The 24,419-nt window shown below is 31.5% G+C and overlaps 1 protein-coding gene across 2 annotated transcripts in view; it reads right to left on the bottom strand.

Moving 5' to 3' along the window:
- Cad99C (cadherin 99C) overlaps positions 1-24,419 on the bottom strand; it is a 61,478-nt gene that overhangs the window by 12,837 nt on the left and 24,222 nt on the right. For both annotated transcript variants that reach the window (XM_015524248.2, XM_015524249.2), the window contains exons 2-7: positions 7,241-7,338; positions 5,883-5,948; positions 4,068-4,246; positions 3,798-3,920; positions 3,449-3,691; positions 934-1,083 (exon numbers count right to left, since the gene is read on the bottom strand). In XM_015524248.2, coding sequence (XP_015379734.1) covers positions 934-1,083; positions 3,449-3,691; positions 3,798-3,920; positions 4,068-4,246; positions 5,883-5,948; positions 7,241-7,337 — 858 coding nt within the window. In that variant the 5' untranslated portion in view covers position 7,338. The remainder of the gene's footprint in view (positions 1-933; positions 1,084-3,448; positions 3,692-3,797; positions 3,921-4,067; positions 4,247-5,882; positions 5,949-7,240; positions 7,339-24,419) is intronic.

Here is a 24,419-nt window from a genome sequence, read left to right as displayed (position 1 = left end):
AATTAAGTTTTAATATAAGTACATTAAAGTAAAAGTAAATCATTCTTTGTTAAAACGAAATTTAATATTGATCATGAAATAAATTAAGAACAGATTATTATTTTTGGTTTAAACAAATGATAAAATATCATACATAAAACATAATTATAACTTATAAGTTACAACAAGACAACAATAATGAATTGAAAAATTTAGCTCATTTGATGTTTTATTTGTTTTAATCGTCCAATATACAAAATTCCCAACTTTATGGACATCATTATTTTACTAAATATAAATGATGAATGAACCTTAGAATTAATACAAGCTATATAGAACAAGCTACAAGTAAAAGTAATTTTTGCTGAAAATAAAATAGGTTTTGTGGTATTTTAATAGAAAACATGAATAACTTGAAGTACAGGAATAAAATATTATATTGTAATTACTAATATAATATTAAGAATACCATTAAAACACGTTTACATCTGTAACGACTTGTATGATTTCTGAACATAATATGTATTTGCGTTTATCATCGTAAATCATAATCAGTCGACTTAAATAATAAATCACAAAGATAAAAAAATGCTATTTATATTTACCCCCCTCCCTTAACACACACACTTATGAAACCGACGATATGTAATATAGTTTACGATTATAGTAGTTCGTATGGAACCTGCGGGCAACCGGAAAACCGGTTAAGCGTTAAATGTTTAACTCTCTCCCATGAATGAAACGACTATAGTACGCACTACTCACGTATGGTACTATATGTTGGTATAATATTATGTTAAAATATCAGATTGGTCATTTTGATTTTTAGAGCAGAAAATAATTGACTAAATTAACCCGAACGCGTTCTGTTTCGTACCGATATCACGTTCAAATCATTACGTAATATTTACGCGTGCATGAACTATACATATTATTAATACGATGGTTACTCACGGTGGTGTGATATTCCGGATTTATGCAAGCTCCGTCCTGAACCGTGCATCCTTGATAATTGAACGACGGGTCCTGATCGTCTTCGTCTTTTACCATCACCGTAAGCGTAGTCGTCGACGTGAGTCTGTCTTCGGGGTTCTTGGCTCGGTCCTGAAATCATGTTTACATTTCATTCGTTCAACGATGCTGTGAAAATTTAATTCGCCGGAGACAAACGGGACGTGGTACCGACCGGCAGCAGAGGGTACAGATAAATGGGTCCAACGTCGAACTCCGTCGCCTGTCCCAGGGCGTAAAAAACACACCAATAATAACAACCGAATGATAAAGTGAAAAACCTATGCATTTCAAAACGTTTATACACGTCGACTGTGACGATTCACCCATCCGAACGTTTAAAAAACGTGTTCGACCTCTGCAACCGTTGCTGTTCTGACATAGATGTGCCATATGTATAGGTATACAGTGTGTGTACCTATATGCATATATGTACCATATGCGTATAATATACCTAACTATAGTGTTTGTACACTTCAGCGTGTGTGTACGCGTGTGCTCGTGCATATTTGGATGCGTGTAATACTCAAATAATAATATAAACAACTGTACCTTATAATACCTACTACACCTACTGTTCATCGACATCCGACTGTTCTATTTATTCGACACACGGCGGGTAAAAACATATAGAATATTAATTACGATATTATTGTTCGAAGCGTACCAAACTGTACCTATATAACATAATATATATAATATTACACAGTAGGTATACACACGTGGAATCGAAGCGTACATTTACGAATGATTTCCTCCAATCTTTAGGTAGGTAGTTACTAACTATAGTTAGATAGCTAGATAATAATAATAACACTAAATATTAAGCATAAAGCAATAAACTGCAGACCGGGTTTTGGAGTTTCGAGAATTCTTATCATCACTCAAAACATGGTATAGTGAACACCGTGAGATACATTTTTGAAATAATAAAGGTCGTATGAATTTTTTTTTTAAATCGGCCACAGCAAATTCAAAAATCGTATGAAATATATGAAATTATATTACCTTTTAGATACTACGTTATGGCGATTAAAGCAGAAACGGCTTATTGCATTTTGATTGTTTAATTGATAGATACCGTATAAATAATGATAAAACAGGGGTCGAATATAGTGAAGGTCAAACTTTTGTGAATTGTGGACCATATAAATAGCATTACTAATAAGTGGGTTTATGACACGAGAACAAATAATATGTCAGTTTTTAAATACTCAAATTTAATGTGTGTTGAAATAGAATCATTACTATACCTTCGAGGTCGAATTAAAAGAAAAACTCTTAAGATCTCTACGTTTATTATACATTTTTACGCCTCAATAATTATTCTGACTAATCTAACCAGAATGACTTGCTCACGTCATTATTAAAACCATGCAAGCTACACACGTACATACGTATAGTAACATTTTATAAATAGAAGTATAAGGTGTAAACTTGTTTTCTATTGTATAATTGATCAACTATAAATATTTTTAAAATAATAAAAAGAATAGCACAAAATATTTATATGATAAAGTGGCATAAAGTGATATCATAAAGTGAACAATAACACGAAAAATGTGTTTAAAACGCCGGCGACTTGAAATATGATTATCCATTGTCAACAGATCGTATTACACATTATACGCGTGCACATGGTATATTATTATTATTATAATTATTATTGTATTATCAACCACCAACGCCATTTTTTGACTAATTTCAACACTCAATTATTACTAACATATCATAATATTATTGTCTGACGTAAGGTATCAAAAAAGAAAAAATAATAATACGAAATCTCAAGTGTAGGATTGATGATGAGTCATTACTATGTATGAAATCCGTAGGAGAATGATACCATATAGGCGCTCAATCTAAACCAGCGGTCGCGGGTATGACGGCGTAGGACGTTTGTCTGCAGTGCGAAACGCGCGGCGACGTGTGTAGGTAAGTGTAATCCCTCCTTTTCATACGTTTCGCGGTTTGCTAAGGGAAGTGGTGTAAGCGTATGGTATAGTTGTATGATATACAATAATATAATAAATCGGATAAAATGCGTATAATATATGGGAAGGAAAATGGAATATCTATAACCGGTCTGGAAGAAAGAAATAAATACCAGTGTAACTAGAGCGGCTTGCTTAAATTGGACATTTCCACTCTGGCCTCGTTATTAAACCCTATCGCGTATAGTGCGTGTCCCCGCACCATAAACGTAATATTATATTTTAAAAATATTACACGGTTTCGTAGTTGAGGATACGGTTCCAAAAGTCGATTTCGGCTTATGAAAACCAACATCGCGGAGTTAAATAAAATTACTGAGGTTCTGCAGATTATATTACGATTACAACAATATCTATATAATATATAATATATAGCTGCGCCGTATACGGTGTACACTCGTTAGAGAAATTCGTTTCCTCCGAAAAATCGATTTGAATACACACATTCAATTTTATAAACTTACCGTTGCTTGGATCGTTACGAAGTACTTTTGAACTTTTTCAAAGTCCAGGCCCTTCTGTAGTATTATTTCGCCCGAATTGGAAGACTTCATCTTAAAGTGTTTGACGCCATCGCTGACTCTGCCTTTTTGGAGTTCTTCTTCCGGTACGTTTCCGGGAATCACTAAGTACTCGACTAGAGCGTTGACGCCGGTGTCTGCGTCCACTGTTTTCACAGCTGCCACAGATGTGCCGACTGTTGTCAACTATGTATACACATACACGGGCAAAAATGAATTAGTATGAGAACTTTAGTCAATAACGATTAAAATTTAAAAATTATGTCAGCGCGTCGTTGTTCGCAATACGTACCTCGGGAACCGATACTTGGTAAGGAGTATCCAAAAACACTGGTGCATTGTCGTTAATGTCAGTGGTGCGGACTATTATGGGTATGGTCCTCTTTTTGTTGGTAGATCTTACCACGCACGTGACCTAAAAGTAAAGAGAAAAAGGGCATAATAAGTGTTGAGTTAGTCCAAAAAAATATATTATATATATTTGTAGTACTTATATTATTAAAAAGTACATAAAACAAAATGATTAAAAAAGTATTGTATAATACACATGTATAATTGGTACCTGAAATACGATGTGGGACAAGTTTTCTGCATCTCTGTCCAGCGGCTGAGTCAGTTGGATACGTTTCCCGATTAACGTGAACGTTGGATTTCTCGTCGGAAAAATTAAATCCAAAGATATTTCAGTGTACGGATCTCCTATGATCGGTAATTCGGCCGGTTTGATGGGTTGATTTATTTCTGTACACAAAAAATCAACAGGTGTGTTATGTTAGAGGTCATATTTTACGTTTTTGCATTATTATTGTAGCACGTTAAAGGAGATCACGATATCATTATATCCAGTTCATACTTCATGTAATATATTATCATCATAAGCGCACAGCATCCTCGGGCGTTTTCTCTATGTATAATTGCCCAGATATATAATGACGCATAATCATTGTGCGTTAACTACGATTAGAGCGTTTTAAAAGTCAGCTGTGGAAGCACGCGATTTCTTGCACGAAACTGCTGCAGCAGCGTATTTTACAAAATAAATTAAATAAATTAAAGATATCAGTCGGATGACTATATATACGGTCGATTTATTTAATCCAAGAGAAGTTTTCATTTCCCGCAAAATCCGACTACAATACCCAAAAATAATTGTTATTATTGTGTCTGAAACGTTTTCGGGCGCACCGCTGCAGAGGCGAGGATTCGTGGGAATCGTTTTAACGGCTCGTCGTCGAATGTACAACAATAACTGCAATAATCATAGACGTACGTGTGGCGTGTGAAGTGGAAGTCTGATCCACGCGTACTTTAATATTATATCTCAATACACCTACCTATACATATTAACCCGTTTCACGCTCGATTTCGTCGGATGAAATATTTTACATATTGCTTATTGCTATAATATATCGAATGACATTTGGGATAAGACGTATATTATATTATCTGTGTTTGTGTGTATGTATCATACACTATTTACTGTAGAGTAGATGATATCATAATAAGAACTCCACTACGTCGACATATCTATTATATATATTTACTACCTATCTGTGTCTACGCGCTGTCGTTGATTGGCTGAGGTAAATATTATTAGGTCAAATACCGACACAATAAAAAGCGACCGTACGACGATGATAGTCCATTGTAAAGGTGGCACGCTTAACGTTGGCATCGCACATCTCGAGGTGTTTATAACATATATATAATAAATGCCAATAGCTCGAGGATAACGGTACAATTATTGTTGTAACGAGTAATAATCAGCTTTACGTTTTTTGATGTTGCTGCGAGTTGTGACGTGTGAACGTGTGTGATGGTGACAATTATACAGCGTGACTATGATGGTGTGTACAAACAGTGTATTATTCGGACAACATTTTCGCACGGTCTAGTTTTTTATAAATTAATTTCTAAGTTTAGAAAACGTATAAATGTATAATTATCGTATGGCATACCCAATACCCAGCAAATGTCCCCCCCCCCCGCCAACAACGAACGAAGAGGGATTTAAAAAAAATTCCCGATCTCGATTACATTAATTGTGAAAAAATTTAACTGCGTATGGCGATATATTACTATATCGTCTATATATGACTATATATCACAATGGAGCCTATCAGCATAAGTTTATCGTACTGAATGTTTTAAAAAAATATAATAATAATTTATCGTTTTATACCGCAGCAGTTTCCTACCAGCGAGCACGAATAGACTTTTGTTCATTGCATCAAACTATATCTTTTCGACATGAACTCGTCAGGTCATCGGTAATCTGTGTAACCCGAAACGAATCTACACGCGTCACGTGGTAATATAAATGGATCCTCTTTTATTGCCATGACAAATTGGATTTTATTGGAAACAATATACTTACGAGACCCACGACTTTCTTCGATGTCCAGCACAATGTTTCCTTGGCCAGTTTCCATCTCGCATAGCCCTAAAATATAATAAAAATAAGTTCGATTTAAAACGTGTACAATCGATATTTTGTAAATCATACAGGAAGTAAATAACTGTAAAATCATTGTTACAAGTACCTACATTTATTGTAAATTACAATTAATAATAAAAGTGTTTTCATAAACATGCAGTATTTCATTTTATTTTAAACAATTTTGCCCTCCTCTCACCATCAACAAAAAAAAATCCCAGATTAGCCACTGAGTAGAAATTATGAGGTAACATTTCTAACCCGTGCCGGCCGATCGGTAGATATATTATATGCCAAAGACTACCTACTTTACCTACTATATTTGATACTTTTAATTTCCTGTTTGATTGTTATTTTTTTCATTAACCTTATGATATTGAGCATAATTCACGAAATCCATAATATATAAAACTATACAAACACAATATGTAAGATGTTCACACGAGTTCTACGACCCTATAGGTATACACTATACACAAACCGGTCGTCAATCCTCCGTAAATGTTTTTCATAATATATAATATTATACCCGCCGTAAAATTTTATGTTTCATATTATATAAAATATATATACATGTGAAGCGACAATCGATTACACAATCCCACGGAACTAACTAATTAACTCATTTGGATGAAGTATTGGTGTATGGTAATTTTCGAATTAATTTATTTTTCAATTGAATAATACGTATAAGTAAACAAACTTGTTTAATATTTTTATGGGCATGGAGAAAATTGTTGTCACACTACATACGCGCACATTACATATTATGTAGTCGTATGGAGATATATATTATTATTATTATCATTATATTATTATACATAGGAGGTAGAATTTATTGCATTATCCAATGACGTCACGTATAATTTCTTTGGGGTCGGTTTGTAAATGGTTTTTTTTTTTTATTATTCATTTCTTCGAGATTGTATTTATACGATTATACGGGTATATATCGCCACGGTAATATCTGAACGACCGGACTCAAATAAAATAAATATTACAATAAAATCAGATTGTTAAGACGATAAATAATAGGTTATAATAATATATGTGTTGTTTAATGTTTATATATCATATTATACCAACTGCATAACATGAGATTCTACTTTTTTTTATATTTCACAGATGAATTTTTCATCGTACACAAGATACGCGTCCACATCATCTGCAGTCTGATAGCGTTGCAGATTGCATTATTATATATAGGTACCTATAACCTATAGCTATTATTCCTGCACTTGAATGCTATATGATATTGTAAAATACGGTGACTCCATAATCTTTTATAATCAAATCACCTGGTTTGGCATAAACTCCATGTCGGTATCCTTTTTCCAAGACGAGCAGGAACAGTAGCGGTGTCCACACTGCGGCTATTAACCGCCGACGATCCATCCTAAAACACAACGAAACAATAACTTAAATTAATTTCAACCGGTAACAAAATCGTTGAGAAAATCACACGCGCTGGCACACCACACGCCGCACGTACCTACTCGCGGTTTCGGGCGTACGTCATTAACTGCAAATATGTAGCAAATTCGAAAAGAATAGTAATAATATCTATTATGATGACTTTTTCTGCAGCGCGCAAGACCTCCTCATAATCCGACGTCGCGAAATTTTTCAACCGACAATATTATCGTGGCACTATTATATTATACATATCTAGCTATGCCTAACTATTATTATTGTTATTACACAATTGTGCAAGTGAGACGAGGTGTTTTTTCTTGTCGAAAAACCCCTTGAGACTGACGAGTGAAAGTCCATATACCATGCAGCAGTTATGCGCGTGTACGATAATAATGGCACGTGACCTTTTTGAGTGGAAGTCGCCTGTACCATAGTAAATTATTGACGATCATATATTATTTTAGTATGTCATTTTTTTTAATTAATAGATAATGTGCTTTTATAATATATATTGCATTGGTACGTTTATTATTATTATTATTTTTTTTATGATGGAAATAATACATTTGAGAGTCGACAAGTAATTAGAAATTGTTTATGTAATACGGTATTTGAGATTGAGAATGTATTATATATGTAACACCAACATATAATAATAATATATTATGTTTACTGTCATTTACATTCATTTTTATTTTTTGTAATTAGTAATTTGGGATTGATGTGCCTATAAGGTTTACCTATTTTATTATCGGTTTAATAGAATACTAGTATACAAAAATAAACCTATTAGCATCGGGTCGGGTAGATATAATACCTACACCTATCTAAATTTCTAAAAACTCTTACTTATATACTGATTCAACAACCGTGGCGTTGATAACTCAATAATGCACACGAACAGTCTAAAGAATCAAAAAGAACCGACCGATCGGTTTGGAACGTGTGAAATACATAATATTTACTGCAAACGCAATAGCGATAAATAATAATCATAATTAGCTATACGATGCAACGAGTGTTTATTCATTTTATTAATAAATGGTTAGGTACACGGTACACTCGGTAATAACTATAATAATATGAGCACCTATATGGTATTTACTATTTAGGTTAAAGTAATGCAGCATACATAATATTTTATAATAAACACAAACGTGTGTCTTTTATTATATAATTCACGTTGAATACGTAATTCGAACGGGGCAAAAATCCAATGAATAGAATATAATAATATACAAATCACTTAAAGTTTTTCAGTAATCGTGACTTAACGATAGCGCGTATAGTACCTATACATGTAGAATGCCGCCATGTGATAGTAAGTAATATTATGCTTATTTTTCTTTTCTTTTCTTTTTTAAATAATATTTATTGTCTTTCTGTTCGTATCGGAAAAATACTTTCTCGAATGGTTTAAAAAAAGCGTTATGCATCGAACGTATATAGACATTATATTAAAGATATACCGGGTATATAACGTGTGGTATACTTTGCAGGTGCGTTATGAGTATTACCTACGCATGCATTGACTGCTTCTACACGAGTACCTCTATATGGATTGCAAGTGCATGCAAAAAAAAAAAGATTAAGATTTTAAGATTTTTCGTTACGAAAACGTTCGCCGCACGAGAGAGCATGTGTTATACTATAATAATAACAATAATAATATATTATAATAATACTTGGGGCACGACCGATGTAGATCTAATCTGATCGCTAAACAACATTATTATTATTATTATTATTATTACCTACTGGTAAACTGCCCTTATTATTTTTTAGATTATTTCTAATATTTTATCCATTAGGTTATATAAACATATATAGGTACTCGTGCTTGATGTTATACTGCATCGACGCATTACTCGCGAGTTTACAACGCGTAGTTAATAATTGTTGTATTGTTTTATTCGATATGATACTTTTCACTCAACTGCAGAGTGTTGATATAGCATAACGTGTTATATTATATAAATAAATCATTCCCCTAACCCTTCTTCCAAGGCCATGCATCGGAATCCGATCCAACTCTGCGACCGTGTACGATTACCTATATATTATACAATAATAATATATTATTGTTAGTTTTTTCTTTTTCGAAAGATATATTATAGGTGTAGAGGTATGTGTACCTGTATATTATAATACCTACAATAATATCTGTGGATAGGATTTTTTGGCTCGATACCGACCGAGCGGCACGACGGTCAATCGGTATTCGGGTCAGACATCTCGAGCGTTTAGCAACTTGCCTTGGCCACCGTCACGATTCGACATTCGCATGTAAGTGTAAAACACACACACATTTTAATATTGAACAGATAACGAATTAAGCTGCCTAACGATATATATAATATACACATGAAAACGAAAAGTGCTGGTCGTGTTATCTACACGACCGTTTTTTTATTTTTTCAAACGCAGTCCACACAGTGCACTTTTACGAGGTTTTTAACAAGAAATCTCCAAGATCGCATCGACAAGCGGAAGTATATAGGTAACTACCTACATAATTCACATTGTAACAACTTGGACCACGTATATATATAATATATTGAACGAAAAGGCCGCGATCAGCGTACGACCATTATGGCCCGCAAATTCGATTGCAAACGACGATATGTATAAGCATATAGGGTATAAGTGCAACGCTATACATCTCGTTTGTTAAAGGTAAACCTACTTAGAGTTGTAAAAATAATATAAATTGTTCGATCGTTGATGCATTGCGTATTTCACTTTTGTTGGTTGCATACACGTATACGTATAGAACGTGATAATAATTCATATCAAGTAAATTATAATATTTTTTTTTTTTTTTTTTTTATTAAAAGAAACTGTAAACAATTAGCTTCGACAATTATGATTATAAATATTACAATTATAATATTTAAATGATAATATTATATTGCAACGCGAATAACTACTTAAAATTAAAAATAATTCAACAAATAACGAAATATTAATATCGTTCAGACGATTTTAATTAAGATACGAATAAAATAATATGGATGTGGCCGATAAAAAAAACCGCGGTTACAACGAAGAAACGCATAATAATAATACGTATAGTACAGGTATACACAATACGCACTTGTGTTTTTAATATTATATTAAAATATATGCATTTTTATATGCAAGACAACCGTGAAACCTTTAAGTAGGTGGGAAGGTATCATACAAATTTTAATATATTATAAAATATCATATGTGTGTACAATACACGGCTGCAGTGAATCGGCAAGCGTTATACGTGGTAACTTGCCAATATTTCGTATCCTGCGCTGTCCATATAATATGCTTTAATATACATATTTTATAAATTATGTAATATACGCGCACATCCGAATAATAATAAACGCGTATTTGTTCAAACATAATAATATAGCCTGCAGCCGCTTTAAACAATAGCCCGCAGTGGTTTGGCGTGCACCACTATAAAGGTGCGCGTATAATACATCATTGTAGGTACAGCTACACACCTATTTACACTGTTAAGAGTACGTAACTGCAGTGGTATAATTTGTTGTCTCCGTCTTACCAGTACGTAATATAGCAAATTTACGCTCAGCAGAACACTTGTAACTCCTTTAAATTACAGTGAATCTGTGTTTGTACGTTGGTTTTTTACGATAATTAAATTTTTAAGTGAGTTATGAGCCTTTTTAATGTACTGCATATTATATGCTCATAACTCACTTAAAAAGACGGATAATATTCTTACCATCAAGTTTCATAATAGGTCGATTCACTGTAATTTTTTAACTAAAGGATGAGCTAAAAGTGTTCTGCTGAGCGTACATTTGCTATATTACGCACTGGTAAGACGGAGACAACAAATACCAATGTTACGTACTTTTAAAGTGTATCATTCGAATTTAGTTTTAGATTTTAATTATCTGCAGCATTTGCGAGTTGCTCAGACGAGTGATTTAAATATAGCGGATTGTACATATGTACGCGTTATGCACGAGCAACGGCGACGTAGGTATAAACATAATAATATAATAAATTAATTGACCGTACGTATATAATAATAAACATATTATTTTAAATGTAAATACATAAATAATATACTACTTTTTTGCATTTGAATTTCAAATATTTAAACGCGTGGCAATGAAACGACTCGCCTACGTAATGCGTTTTTCGTATATTATGATGCGTTGAACTTTAAGCACATCGCCTACCGACCAAACGAAGAGAATTTCCAGACGAATTCGTAGTTAGTAATACTGGTAATAACTGGTAGGTTAACCTTGGATTCTCGTTGATTCGCAAGAAGATTCGTGCGGCGCTCTGCTGCATGCAAGGAGTGCAACACTTGCAGCGCTCTTCGCCATTCCTCCTGCGGTCTATTGTTTGTCAGGTTCATCTATTTTTGTGGATCCAACAAAGTGAATATATTGTTCCTAATCCCAATTAGGAATTATTTTTGTTTTGCTGAGAAATTTATATTTTACTCAACGACTCGTAAAAGCCATCAGAAACGCGTTTTGAAATCGTCACAGAGCAAACCATAATATTCCATCTGCAATAAGGATGTCACCACACCACACGGACATGGCCTGATTTACGATTTTCGTGACATAAACATAAAAAGGACTCTATTAGAAAGGAAACACATCAGTACCAATTAAAGAAGAAAAAACTTCGATATGTGACGATATCGATATTCGATCACTACCAGTCTGTGGAGGCCAAACGTCGTCGTAACAAGTTACGATCAGTAAATAATTGTTGCGAAAAACGTCTAGTAAAATTACGGTTGGTTTTTTTTTATCAGAAAGTTTCAATTCATTGACGGGATTTTCCAATAAATACCTAAGTTTTCCACTAATCGCTTTGGTATATGGAACAGAACTCAGTATAGGTAGTCTGTTCCGATTACCGATATACCTACTATAATATCGTGTCCGTCATGAATATCATAGAATATAGTACCGGTTGGTAATAACACTAATAAAGTAATAGGTCGTTATTACTAATGAAATAATAACTTTTAAGTGACAAATAATATTGTTTGTTATAATATGATTATTGGAATTTATGATATAGGCTTGTTAGACATTTAAAAATATCGAGTACAAGTGACACAATAATCACATATAACTTATAATTAGGTACTCGCTTAAATCAGGTAGGTACTGGATAGCTGACAGCGGGGTGGCTGTACGGAGGAAGGAGTACATTATGAGTCTTATATAATAATTAATAAATTGTATTGAAAATCTATAAGCTACCTATTACCATTATAATATTTACATTTTTAACAGTTTTTAAAATGTTACTGTAAATTTATTAATTATAATATAATATGAAAGTTTGCCAATTGCCATTATTGTCTCTCTTTTTTAAAAGCACTATTTGTAGTATTCAATATATATTATATAGGCCATAGGCGTACTGTACTCGAACACTCCTCAATTAACGCCTACAGCTCATATTATGTTACGAAACTAAACTTCAAACATGGGCATCGTATAATCACAAAACAATTTACGTCTTTACCTGTAATATCTACATTATATAATGGTATCGATCATAATGAATAGTATTGAATACGGTATTATTCAAGTCATAAGTGATCATCCGGAATTTAATTTAAATTAAATAATATACAATCATACAATATATAATTTTTACTATGTAAAATATAACGTTTCACATATAATGCTATACAATATACATATAATTCATATAATTATTCCATCTATTCATTTAAAATATTATATAACTTTAAAAAATATCTATAGTAATAACTAATAAGGTTCTTATAGTTTAGTGTATGCGCGTTAAAGTACGCAAATTATGAGTGATTCATATAGTTTCCTAAGAAAACGATACAGGTAATATAGTTTTAACTATATAAAAAAGATAGCTGCAGGAAGTGACTCACGACTAATAAGCTAGTTTACAGTCATCACTCATCATGAATGATTTCAATTTACAGGACACCAGTCTATAATATTATATATATGACTAATTTGTTTGAGTTAAAAATTTTATCAATGGGACATAAAACCAAAAAAAAAAAAAAACAAAGGTTAGACAGTATTTAAATATTTTAAATTGTATTAATTTTAGTAAATAAGTAACTTCCAAAAGTAATTTAATCAATGAATGGATTATTCATAAATATTCAGTACACACTAGCAGTAATACTTCATAATAATAATAATAATCACACACGTCCTTTTTCGCTAAACAAAACTCACGAGATATAATAGGTACGTTACGTGTATACCAATTAAAAATCCATAATATTTCTGGGTTCATGTTTGCCGTTAACGGGCTACAGCCGCCGTTAATGATATTTAGATTGAAAAAAAACCCCAGTCACGAACGCTGGGCGCGGAACAAGCGCGTGGAATATAAATCGAGGAAAACGTGTAAGTTTTAAGTATAATAATAATATACCTAACGCGATGAGATAGCACACATCGCACATGCGTGTATATTATAATAAAACAATCTGCAGCAGAAGAATACTCGAAAAACGACGATTTCCGCTTAAAAACTCCATTAGCAATAAACGGTATATAATATTATAATAATATACGATTTCAGACAAATTTTAATAAGCCTTTTTTAATTATTGCGAATTATAAAAATACAAAAGTCCAGTACGAATATAAAAATGGTGAACTTGCCTAAAAATGCATAAACATATTATTTTTGTAAAAAAAAAAAATTTTTTTGTACTTTATCACTCCCTCTGAGGTTTTTGACGAAACTGTATACAGGAACAGCTACCTATAGTTTAAGTGCAAAAATGCATTATTTTTTGTTGTGAATATAGCGACTGAAATTATATTAATTATTAATGTGTGACACCAAAAATATTGATTTCGATATTTGATACTTGTTTCATTTTTATATTTCACAAATCATATTATTCTCAAGTCGTCAACATATAAAAAAATGAAACATTATAATAATAATATCATAAAACATCGAAATCGACACCCAAAAAAATAAAATAAAATAAAAATGAAAATAAATATTAAACACGAATCTGATATTCGATAGTCGATACTGCACATACCATTATACTATACTATAGGGCTAAGTTTATTGGCGTATCGAGAAAATACCATCGCTCCCCATCACTAATAATAATAATAGTATTAGATTAGTAGCAATACCGCTAGGTCGTAGACGTTGCGTGATTAATGATCCGGTCGAATCTCGGGCGCTCGGTTTATTATCCGGAGAACTGGTTAAGCGAGACACAGTGGAGGAAGATTTTTTTATTTCCTTTTTATTATTTTTTCGACGATTTCATTTTTATTTATTTATCGAATCGAACTCGTACTTAAAACTGCGAAGTGAAAGACGGTCGTCAAGATGCCGGAGGTAAAGTATGCAGCCTGTCGATAGATATATTTTCCGTCCTAAAGCGAAAATTTTAATACCGCTCTTCTTTACCGATATTTATTAAATTTATTTTAAATTGTAAGCATACCTGCACTATGCGACCGTAATACCACATAACGTGTACCGAGTATGCGGAAGAGGGAACAACGGTCGTTATTATTCGCGCTTTTTCATGAATGACGTCGAAGTTTGCAAGACTTCGAATGACGAACGAGAAGATTGCATAGTAAAACACTTTGGATTTTTCGAAAAATGTCTTCTCGCATAACTTTTTCTTCATGTTCAAACCGAAACTCGATTAAACCGCTCTTGTACCATACTATATAATATAGAATACATGACTATGATATTATTGAAACTGCAGTATAATATCAGTTGGGAATCTGAAGCAAAACTTAAGTCCCTAGTGCTTTCAGTACAAAATATAAGAAAAAAACAATTGATCAATAATGGGGTATATTGTATATATCCCTATATAACTATATAAGTATATTCGAAAGTCGAAAGGAGAGATATGATATTGATTTTTGGGGGACCAAGTCGATTGTTTCATCTTTCTATATATTGCTTCTGAAGGTGGTTTCACGACCGAACTGCACTAGAGAGTAGAGTATATTATATTAGTATGACATATAAAATAAATATATTTCAATCATATCGTAATTTTTTATGTAAAAAGTACTTAAATTAGTTCCACAAAATAATATATATTAATAATGTAAAATATTACAAATCAAAGTAGGTAATACAATTCAAATAATTATGATTTAAATATTTAGTATAAACATGATACACATTTGAATAACATAAGTAATAATATGTGTCTGATAGGTTCCTACTACCTGATTATGTATGAAATAAATCAAACGATGGGTTATCATATGTATAATATAGTATAAATTTATTAACAGTATATACAAGTAATTACTGCAGGTAATTACAGGTAATTACAGGTAATTACAGGTAATATATACCTAATTGTTTTGAAAATATTATACACTGTTCTTGTTTCTATTGCTATACTACACTTATGTAGTGTTGTGTTTGTTTATCATATACATAATTTTAATTTACATGATTTATTATTCTTGATCTCAGTCTCATATTATATGCATAGACTTTTGAAATAAATTTTTCATAATCATAATTATCATTCGGTATCTTACAAATATGTAACAGTTTTCGTCTAGTATGTTCTCAAGAGTTCCATTCATTATATTTGATTAAATAATATTTTTAGAGGCGTGTAATAAAATTATATTAATTATTGTGACTTACAGTTATAATTATGAGTATTTCAACTCTATTTTTGTTGACATAAGTATAACTATTATAACTAGATACAGCTCTGTATAAACAGAAAACAGATTAATCGCTGAAAATCTGTTGTTGAGAGGTAACATATATTATTGTTATATTTCCCAAGTACATATGTCAAATGTAAAAAAAAAACACACATCATTGTAATATCAACATTCATCACTTCGTTCAGAATCTAAAAAAAATAATAATTTAAAATTTTCCCTTCTTTTTATAGTTTTAAATGATAATGATAGATATATAAATGTACTTACATATTTAATGGGCATGTATACAAACTATTATTTAAATAGTATTTCTGTCCGTAGCAGATGATGATGTAAGATCACAAACGAACACAATTCGTTTTTACTATTATACTACTACTATATATAGTGTTTTATTTTTTTTTTTATTGTTATTTTAATTATCGTAGCAACAAGTGTGCCTACAACCGATCAGTGGGTGGTTTTATTTACATATTGATGAAGCGTGTTTAGTTGTGATGCACTTTGCAATATCATTGTGATATTACAGGTATATAACCGCGGCGTAACCGAACAACCGCGTGTTAAAATCTGCTGCTGCTGCTGCCGTATATAACAAGTCATAACGCGCGTGGCTCAATAAAAAATAATTTAGTTAGTAATAAACTATATATATATACGTATATAACTATAAACGTCGTATGCTCTCGTAATGAATGTAATTTTAATTTGATCATATGATCTAATCGCGCGAAACACTGAAGTTCAAAACATCAGACTACGCGCTGTATAGGTACAATACGCACGCTGCGGCAGACACCTCCGTAGCTTGTATAATGTAATATATAATAACTTGTTTATGATTGATATACGATAAGAACATATAATATACTGTCGGCGCGGACGTGGGATTGAGTAGAAAAAAAACCAATGCCACGCGGGAACACTAATGACGACACTTGAATCGGATGTGAAAAAAAAAAATTTAAAAAAAATACCTGTGCCGAAAGGGCTTGGTGGACCGAACTGTATACCTATATAACATTATAAGGTGTATATGTATATATGTTGGTATATAAGTCGACGGTTAGCGTTATTTATCGAGTAGGCGGCGTTTCCTTAATAAAACGCGCTATATTATATCGGACCGAGCGGCATGCATGTGCATGCGCACCTGCACATATAGATATGTATATATATATATATATATACGGACAAAAATATATTAATGCCACCTATATAGATGAAAATATTATACAGACAACAGATCGTTTTTCGTTTTTGGACATAATAAAAGTGACCGGCGGTGCAACGACGCAACATATATTACGATATTATGTGTATAGGTACGCTATATAATATTAGGCTGAAGGTATATATATTATAATATACATTTAGTCTTTATAAGGTAAACGATGTTTTTTCGTTAGAATTAATTTTAATTTTTCTTAGAATCGTTAAAATACATATCGAATGTATTTCTATCCGTATAAGTACGCAATATTCACGTTATCTAATAATACAATCAAATAATATGACCTGCTGCAGTCTTTTCATATCATGCGATTTTATAGGTAAACTTTAAAAACGCCTGAGTATACCTAGAGTTCTGTTGACGAAAAAATTAGCAGTTCAAAACATCTGAAAGTAAGAATATAAAACTACCCACATTGTGCAATACAATAATTAAAACATTACCTATGTAATATTAACACGCGAATTAGGTATTTCATAAAAATGATAAGAGTGATGTACATTGAACAATATAATACATATAAAGTATCAAAAATAAAAACCAATAAAATAATAATCGGACATCTGAACTGTTATTAATTTCCTGAAATACTAAAATGTTCAATGCCACTTCAATATGACAATATTAATCTTTCAACGTCGACATCCAATCGCATTTACTTATATTATATATATTGTGTCTGTAGTGCGTACATTTCGCGCGGCGGAAATACGCATCAACTTTACTATAAAGTAGTACCTAACTACTTAATAGGTCGGCGGGACCTCGTTGAAGGACGGTGATGGTTCGTCTCGGGCGTCAGCGTTAGATGTGTACTGATTGCTATAATCTGGACGATTACAATATTATCATAATATCGAATGAATCACAGTTTTATATTGTTTTTATGTCAGCCGGGAACACAACCGTATATAGGTGACTGTTTTGCAGTTATTTTTATCAATAACTATATAACTCAAGTCCCTCGTGAAATCGGTAATGTGCTGCATAATCTGTTACCGCAAAATGGCCTATTATTATACGGTATAATTTATACCTGAATTATACTATTGTGCCGTAAACGCGGCCATAAAATATATTTATCGAAACAAGACTGTCTTTGGTAATATTCGTGACGCGTGTAAATATATTATAATTCGGACTGGTAAAGGCACTAGTGAGTACTGCGACATAATGGCGACATGCATTATGACGTGATAATCGCAATCATACACGTACGACTGCCCTATGCCCACCATTATCACGGTCCATATAATTATATATTTTTGCGACGTGTGTGCAAAATTAATTAGCGACTAGCGCGTCCGCGAAGACGAACAAAACGTGAATTCGACAATATATATATATATATATATTTTAATTTTCTGAGCATATAATATGACACATCGGAGCGGAACAGCATAATATCTTGACTATTGTATAGGTACCTATATGTGTATTACGTAGTCAGACGTGCGACGACGAGTGGAGTTTCCGCCCGCCGCCGTAACGGTGCTAATTGAATGAGGAAAAACAACATGGTATCTATATTAGGTACTTATATAAATGCATATGTATATATATAATATGTACACACATACCTAGTAGATATAAACTATATATTATAGTTCATACGTATATAGGCTAGTACCACGGTATATATAGCTATTAGTGAATATACCATGGTATAATGTATATAAAGAAACGCCTTAAAATTACGGAAAACTACAGAACCGCGAATCTATCGCACTGACCATTACGCTAACCGTTATAAACTATATCATGCATAGGTAGGTAACCATTTGTTGGCGGGCATCATGTACCGGGAGTGGTTAAAAACAAAACAAAAAAACGCACCAAAAACGGTTTTTATGTCGCGCATATATTTCGGGGTGTTTGGTCAGTGGTCGCCGTGCTGCATCAAAGCGGAAGAACAAACACTGCCGTGGGAGATAAATTGAAAATATAAAAAAAAAGCCACGCGGATTCGAAGAGGCGGAATGATTTGCGGTTTTCGTCCGTATATACGAATATTATATTATATTGTACATAGAGGTAAGTATATTATATTATATACGAACCGCGTCGCCGCAGCCACAGCAGGCTCACTAGACGCAGTCGGTCGTCGATAGATACGTCGCGGCCTTACCTAACTTGGAATGCGTTTATTCATCACGCATGATAGCCGAAATCCATTCGTTATAATATGTTCAGTGTTCACATATTATATTATACACTGCAGGCGTGTATGTTGTAGACATTTAGGTACGTCAAAATCGTGTTTATATTAATAATAAAAATAATACTTCAAGTACAACGCATGTTAATAGTTTTTTGAGTATGTTTATTATATTTTAGGTATATAGAATATTCACACACATATAACACACACACGCTTATATTTAAAATATATATATATATATATATATTAAATATATCTAATGAACATTATACGCTCGCATTTTTCAACCATTGACTATCGCCAGATATTCGAAAATCAAAAAGGAATTATTACAATAATATTCAATCAACCGTTTGTCTGCTGTTACGAAACTCAACGTTTATTCAAATCGACGCGTTTAATTTTTTACACCGTCCCACTCTAAACAGTATCTATAACATAATTTGCCAATAATAATATTTATCCAGAATCGAGTTTAATAAACAGTTCATAGATCGGAGTCAAGTACGAATCAGCTGCAGTATTTTAGTCAACTTTCTTGTATACCTATTTCTTATTATTATACTCTTACTATACATATATATATATACCTATATAATAATAAACCAAAAAATTGTAAAACATTTAATTTACATTATTTGAATACTGTTAAAGTGATGTTTGGAATAATCTTTAAAATATACATTTTGTATTTTAAATTCTACTTACAACTATTGAAATCAAGTCATTTTATGTTTGTTATACACTTTTTCTTCTTGAAATAAACTCGAAATACTATTGTTAGTTATTTTCATCGAAATTAAGTATATACCTATACATTTTTTCGTGAATCTATTACTAAAAATATTATTATTATTATTGATTATCTTACGAATTGTAGGTATATGTGCATTTGTATTGATATACGTTATTGTATAATATGTTCTAATGAAAAAATATAAAAAGATATGATACACATTCTACGAATTCATATGAATAATAGTATACGTTTTATGATATTTTTTCGAACATATTTTATAAAATTTGTTATTAACTATTACTTATCTCATACCAGTCATACCTGTTGGGTACCAAGCACATTTAATACATTTAAAATGAGCCACTATGAATACAATGGTTGAGTTTAAACATCAAAGAAATATAGATGTTGAAAAAAAAAATTAAAATTATTTGTATTTAGTTATACTTTTTATGTTGTATTTTTATCTCGTTTTAAGTATAAATTAAAAGTATTTACACATAAATATTGCGAAAGGACTGCAAATTAATGCCCATATCCATATTCATCATCCTATTGATTCTTAAACAATATAATCTGCGTGAAATGTGAATTATACATTTTTCGCTAATAGGTATAAATATTTACCAAGGTATATTATACAGCTGCATCAACTAGAATACCTTCTGCTGTAGTTGAGAACTAAATCATTAATATAGTAGTTATTAGGTATACCTATATACGTATTCATTATAATATATTTATATTATTATATTATTATCGTGGAACAGCTAGGTGTTATAAATTAATATTTTTATACATATTATTATTATATATTAAGAATTCAGATTCACTGTGACGAATTGCTCTGGCTATCGTCGTTCTATAAAAATAAAAATAGATTTTTTTTTCTATTACAATACCTACAACATATTATTTATTTTTTATTAATCATACTTATATATAACTATACAGCCAAACAGGGTGGCCCGGTGATGTCTTTCCGTCTTACTATACAGTATTATTATTATATATAGCCATACGGGAAAACTACACGGTGATGAACAAATTTTTACCATAATTATACGTAACAAGTAATGTTATCCATGTAAGGACGAACAGCTGTAACTCAACCAGGAGGAATTGACCTTTATATATTGTTTCACATCTATTGTCTTTATATTTATTGGTTCCTACTTCCTATGTAGAGCTAATTGGTTATTCATTTATTATTAAACAAATTATTAATGTTTACATTAAATTAAAAAAAAAAAAAAAACAATGCAGTAGAAAAATTTAATATATAAATATGTTAATTTTTAATACTTCATATTTTAATACGTCGCATTTGACCAAGAAATATTAACTTGGCCTAGAAAATATTTAGTGTCGCATCGGTTGCCCAAAGTCCCAGACACTGGCGGTATTGACTTGCTGTTATTTGGTATATCAAATAATATTTATAAAAATACGACTTTGTGATCATAATAGATTATAATGTATAAGTAATATTATGTCCGAATCGACGTCATCGGTATAAAGTCATATTAGAGAAAATAAGCACTTTGAAAGCTATAATCGCTTAATACCTAATAACTCTGAATCCAACCACTATAAAGAGGCGTAATTGCCACCGGGGAGTTTTATTATAATAATATATATGTACTTAAATACTAGAGACTTTTAGAAGTATCGTCGGCAATTTCGTCATTTCAAACAGAAAAAGAGTAAATTATGTTAATACGTTTAATATGGTATATTTTAAAGTATAGTAAAATATTATAGTTCCACATGAAAAACCATAATTATAGATGTTGTTTTTTGCAATCATTTATTTTTTGCCAATATTATTATTTCATATATCGAAATATTGAAAATAATAATTTAATTTAGAGTCTTTATTTAAGAATGCTATTAATAATTTTGGGTCTTAAAAATTATTTATTTATATATTACATCATGTTCTTTTACGAATATGTATATTGACACACATTATTACATTAAGATAATATAATTATGCACTCATAATATTTTAATGTTTATATTCGATTTATATTATATTATAATTAGATTCATACATATATAAATATATTATACAAGTTTGGTATTAATATATACACATATATAAAGTATACACATAATATATATGAAAAAAATAGTATAAATATATTATATTCATTAACAACATGTAAGTCTATTGTTTCCTGTGATAAAACATTTGTATGCGGAAAATTGACCATTTTTATTTTCCGAGATATCACCCAGAGCAATAATTTACATGATATTTATTAAGTGATGTATTGATTAGGATAACAAAAAGATAGGTATAAGTATTAAGTATTGTAGTCGGTGTAGAATGTACCACTGAAGAATATAGATCATGGTATACTCTTATAGCATAAACAGTTAATAGGTAGGTGTAATTTAAAGTATATTTATGATTTACCTATAAGTTATAACCGATCAAAATTTGTATCTTATCTTATACTTTACGTTTAAAAATGTGGCTCAACTGTTAATAATGCTAATATACCATGTTTTGGTTACAGAAGATTAATGGCATTACAACGAGTAATTACACTTCACCTCGTTTGTGAAAATCTCAATATTTGTCGCGCTAAAACAGAGCTGGAAACGGCGTATTATGCTTGTCGAATTGTTTTCCGCTTATGTAATATGTGTCGAGCAACCGCAGCAGGATTTAAATGAAAATTTGCCATGGCCTTCGTACGTAAATATACCTACTATAAAAAATATTAACATCATTGTAGGGTGTCGATGATGTTGTATAAATAATATTCAGTTTTTCCCGATTTAAACATATTGGATACCTAATACCTAAATTTTCAGTTATCACCGTTTGTAGAACGTACGCACACGGTGCACTATTCCACGTGTTTTACAGCGCGGATGTATAATGTATGTATTTTAATTTTATTAACATTTTCATTTCTTTGCGCTTATCCTGTACTACACACGTACTATAAAAATACATGAGCGCATGGGTGCTTGTGTGCAATGGGAGGCGGCTTTCACAAAAACCGGTTGCCCCGTTCGTTGCGGCAGATAATCCGTTTCTCGGTGCCTACGACATTCCATCGCGAAGATTCAGTCACGGACATCAGAATGATGTCCGTTTAAAACAACGAAATGAGATGTGATCGAAACTAATTAAGATATATTCTCTTGAGGGGTTCACCGCCGTACGATTTTTGGCATTCGAATCGTGTAATACTTACGAGTAGATAATTTTTTCATTTCTGTACACATATCTTGATACTATTATCTATATTAGTTAATTATAAGTAGATACTATTTGAATACCTGTATATATATATATATATACAGGTATTCAAATACGAGCGTTTTAATAAATAAAAAAATAAAAACATTTATGTTATATATAAATATTAAATAGGCGGTTAGCCGGTTAGGTAAGTTAAAGCGAAGTTTATGTTTTATATTACTATATTATAATATAATATCGTACTTGCAGGATAAACTCTAAATAATTCAAAATTACTATAATGAATGGTCGACGCTTTTTTCGTACTATACATTTTATTCCTAGATAAAAAGACCTTAATACGTGTTAACTGGGGGGGGGGGGGGGCGCCCATAGAATTCAAGCGTAATGAAAAAATGTACACTTTTCAAGTCATTATATATCATAATAATATATAGGTACTCGACGCACAGTGCTATAGATTTTTTTCTACAACAATTTGGTTGTATCCTGTCAGAATCGTCAGATAAAATCGTAGTGACCGTGTAGTTAATATAATATATAACATAATAATAATACATAAACACGATTTGATGCGTCCTATCATACCGAAATGTAATCGTATAATCTTCAGTCAGTGCAATGACCATCGTACGATTTACGACGACCGGCGGTTAAAAAGGTGTACCTACCTATAACTATATTATATACTTTAATAACATTTACATTTCGGCAGTACAATAATTTAGATGGTCGATTGTAGTAGTTAAGGTAAATGACAGAACTCAACTATAATTCAAGTATTTACGAACAACCTAATATGTAAATTACTATAAAATATATCGAACTACATAAAATATATGATATATTATTATATTATTATGGTATGCGGTATGGTGTTATACTGTTATCGTATAACGTTTTCTTTTTCTTTTAAATCATTTGCAGACATCTAATTATTTATTTTCCTGTTTTCACTTTCTTAAATTATGACCCACAAAAATGAAATTTTAACTTTTTGTTACATACTGG

This window comes from Diuraphis noxia, unplaced genomic scaffold (assembly GCF_037042655.1).
Source record: "Diuraphis noxia isolate RWA-SAM2 unplaced genomic scaffold, SU_Dnox_SAM2 contig0004, whole genome shotgun sequence".
NCBI classification, from domain to species: Eukaryota; Metazoa; Arthropoda; class Insecta; order Hemiptera; family Aphididae; genus Diuraphis; species Diuraphis noxia.
This window is presented reverse-complemented; position numbering and strand designations above follow the sequence as displayed.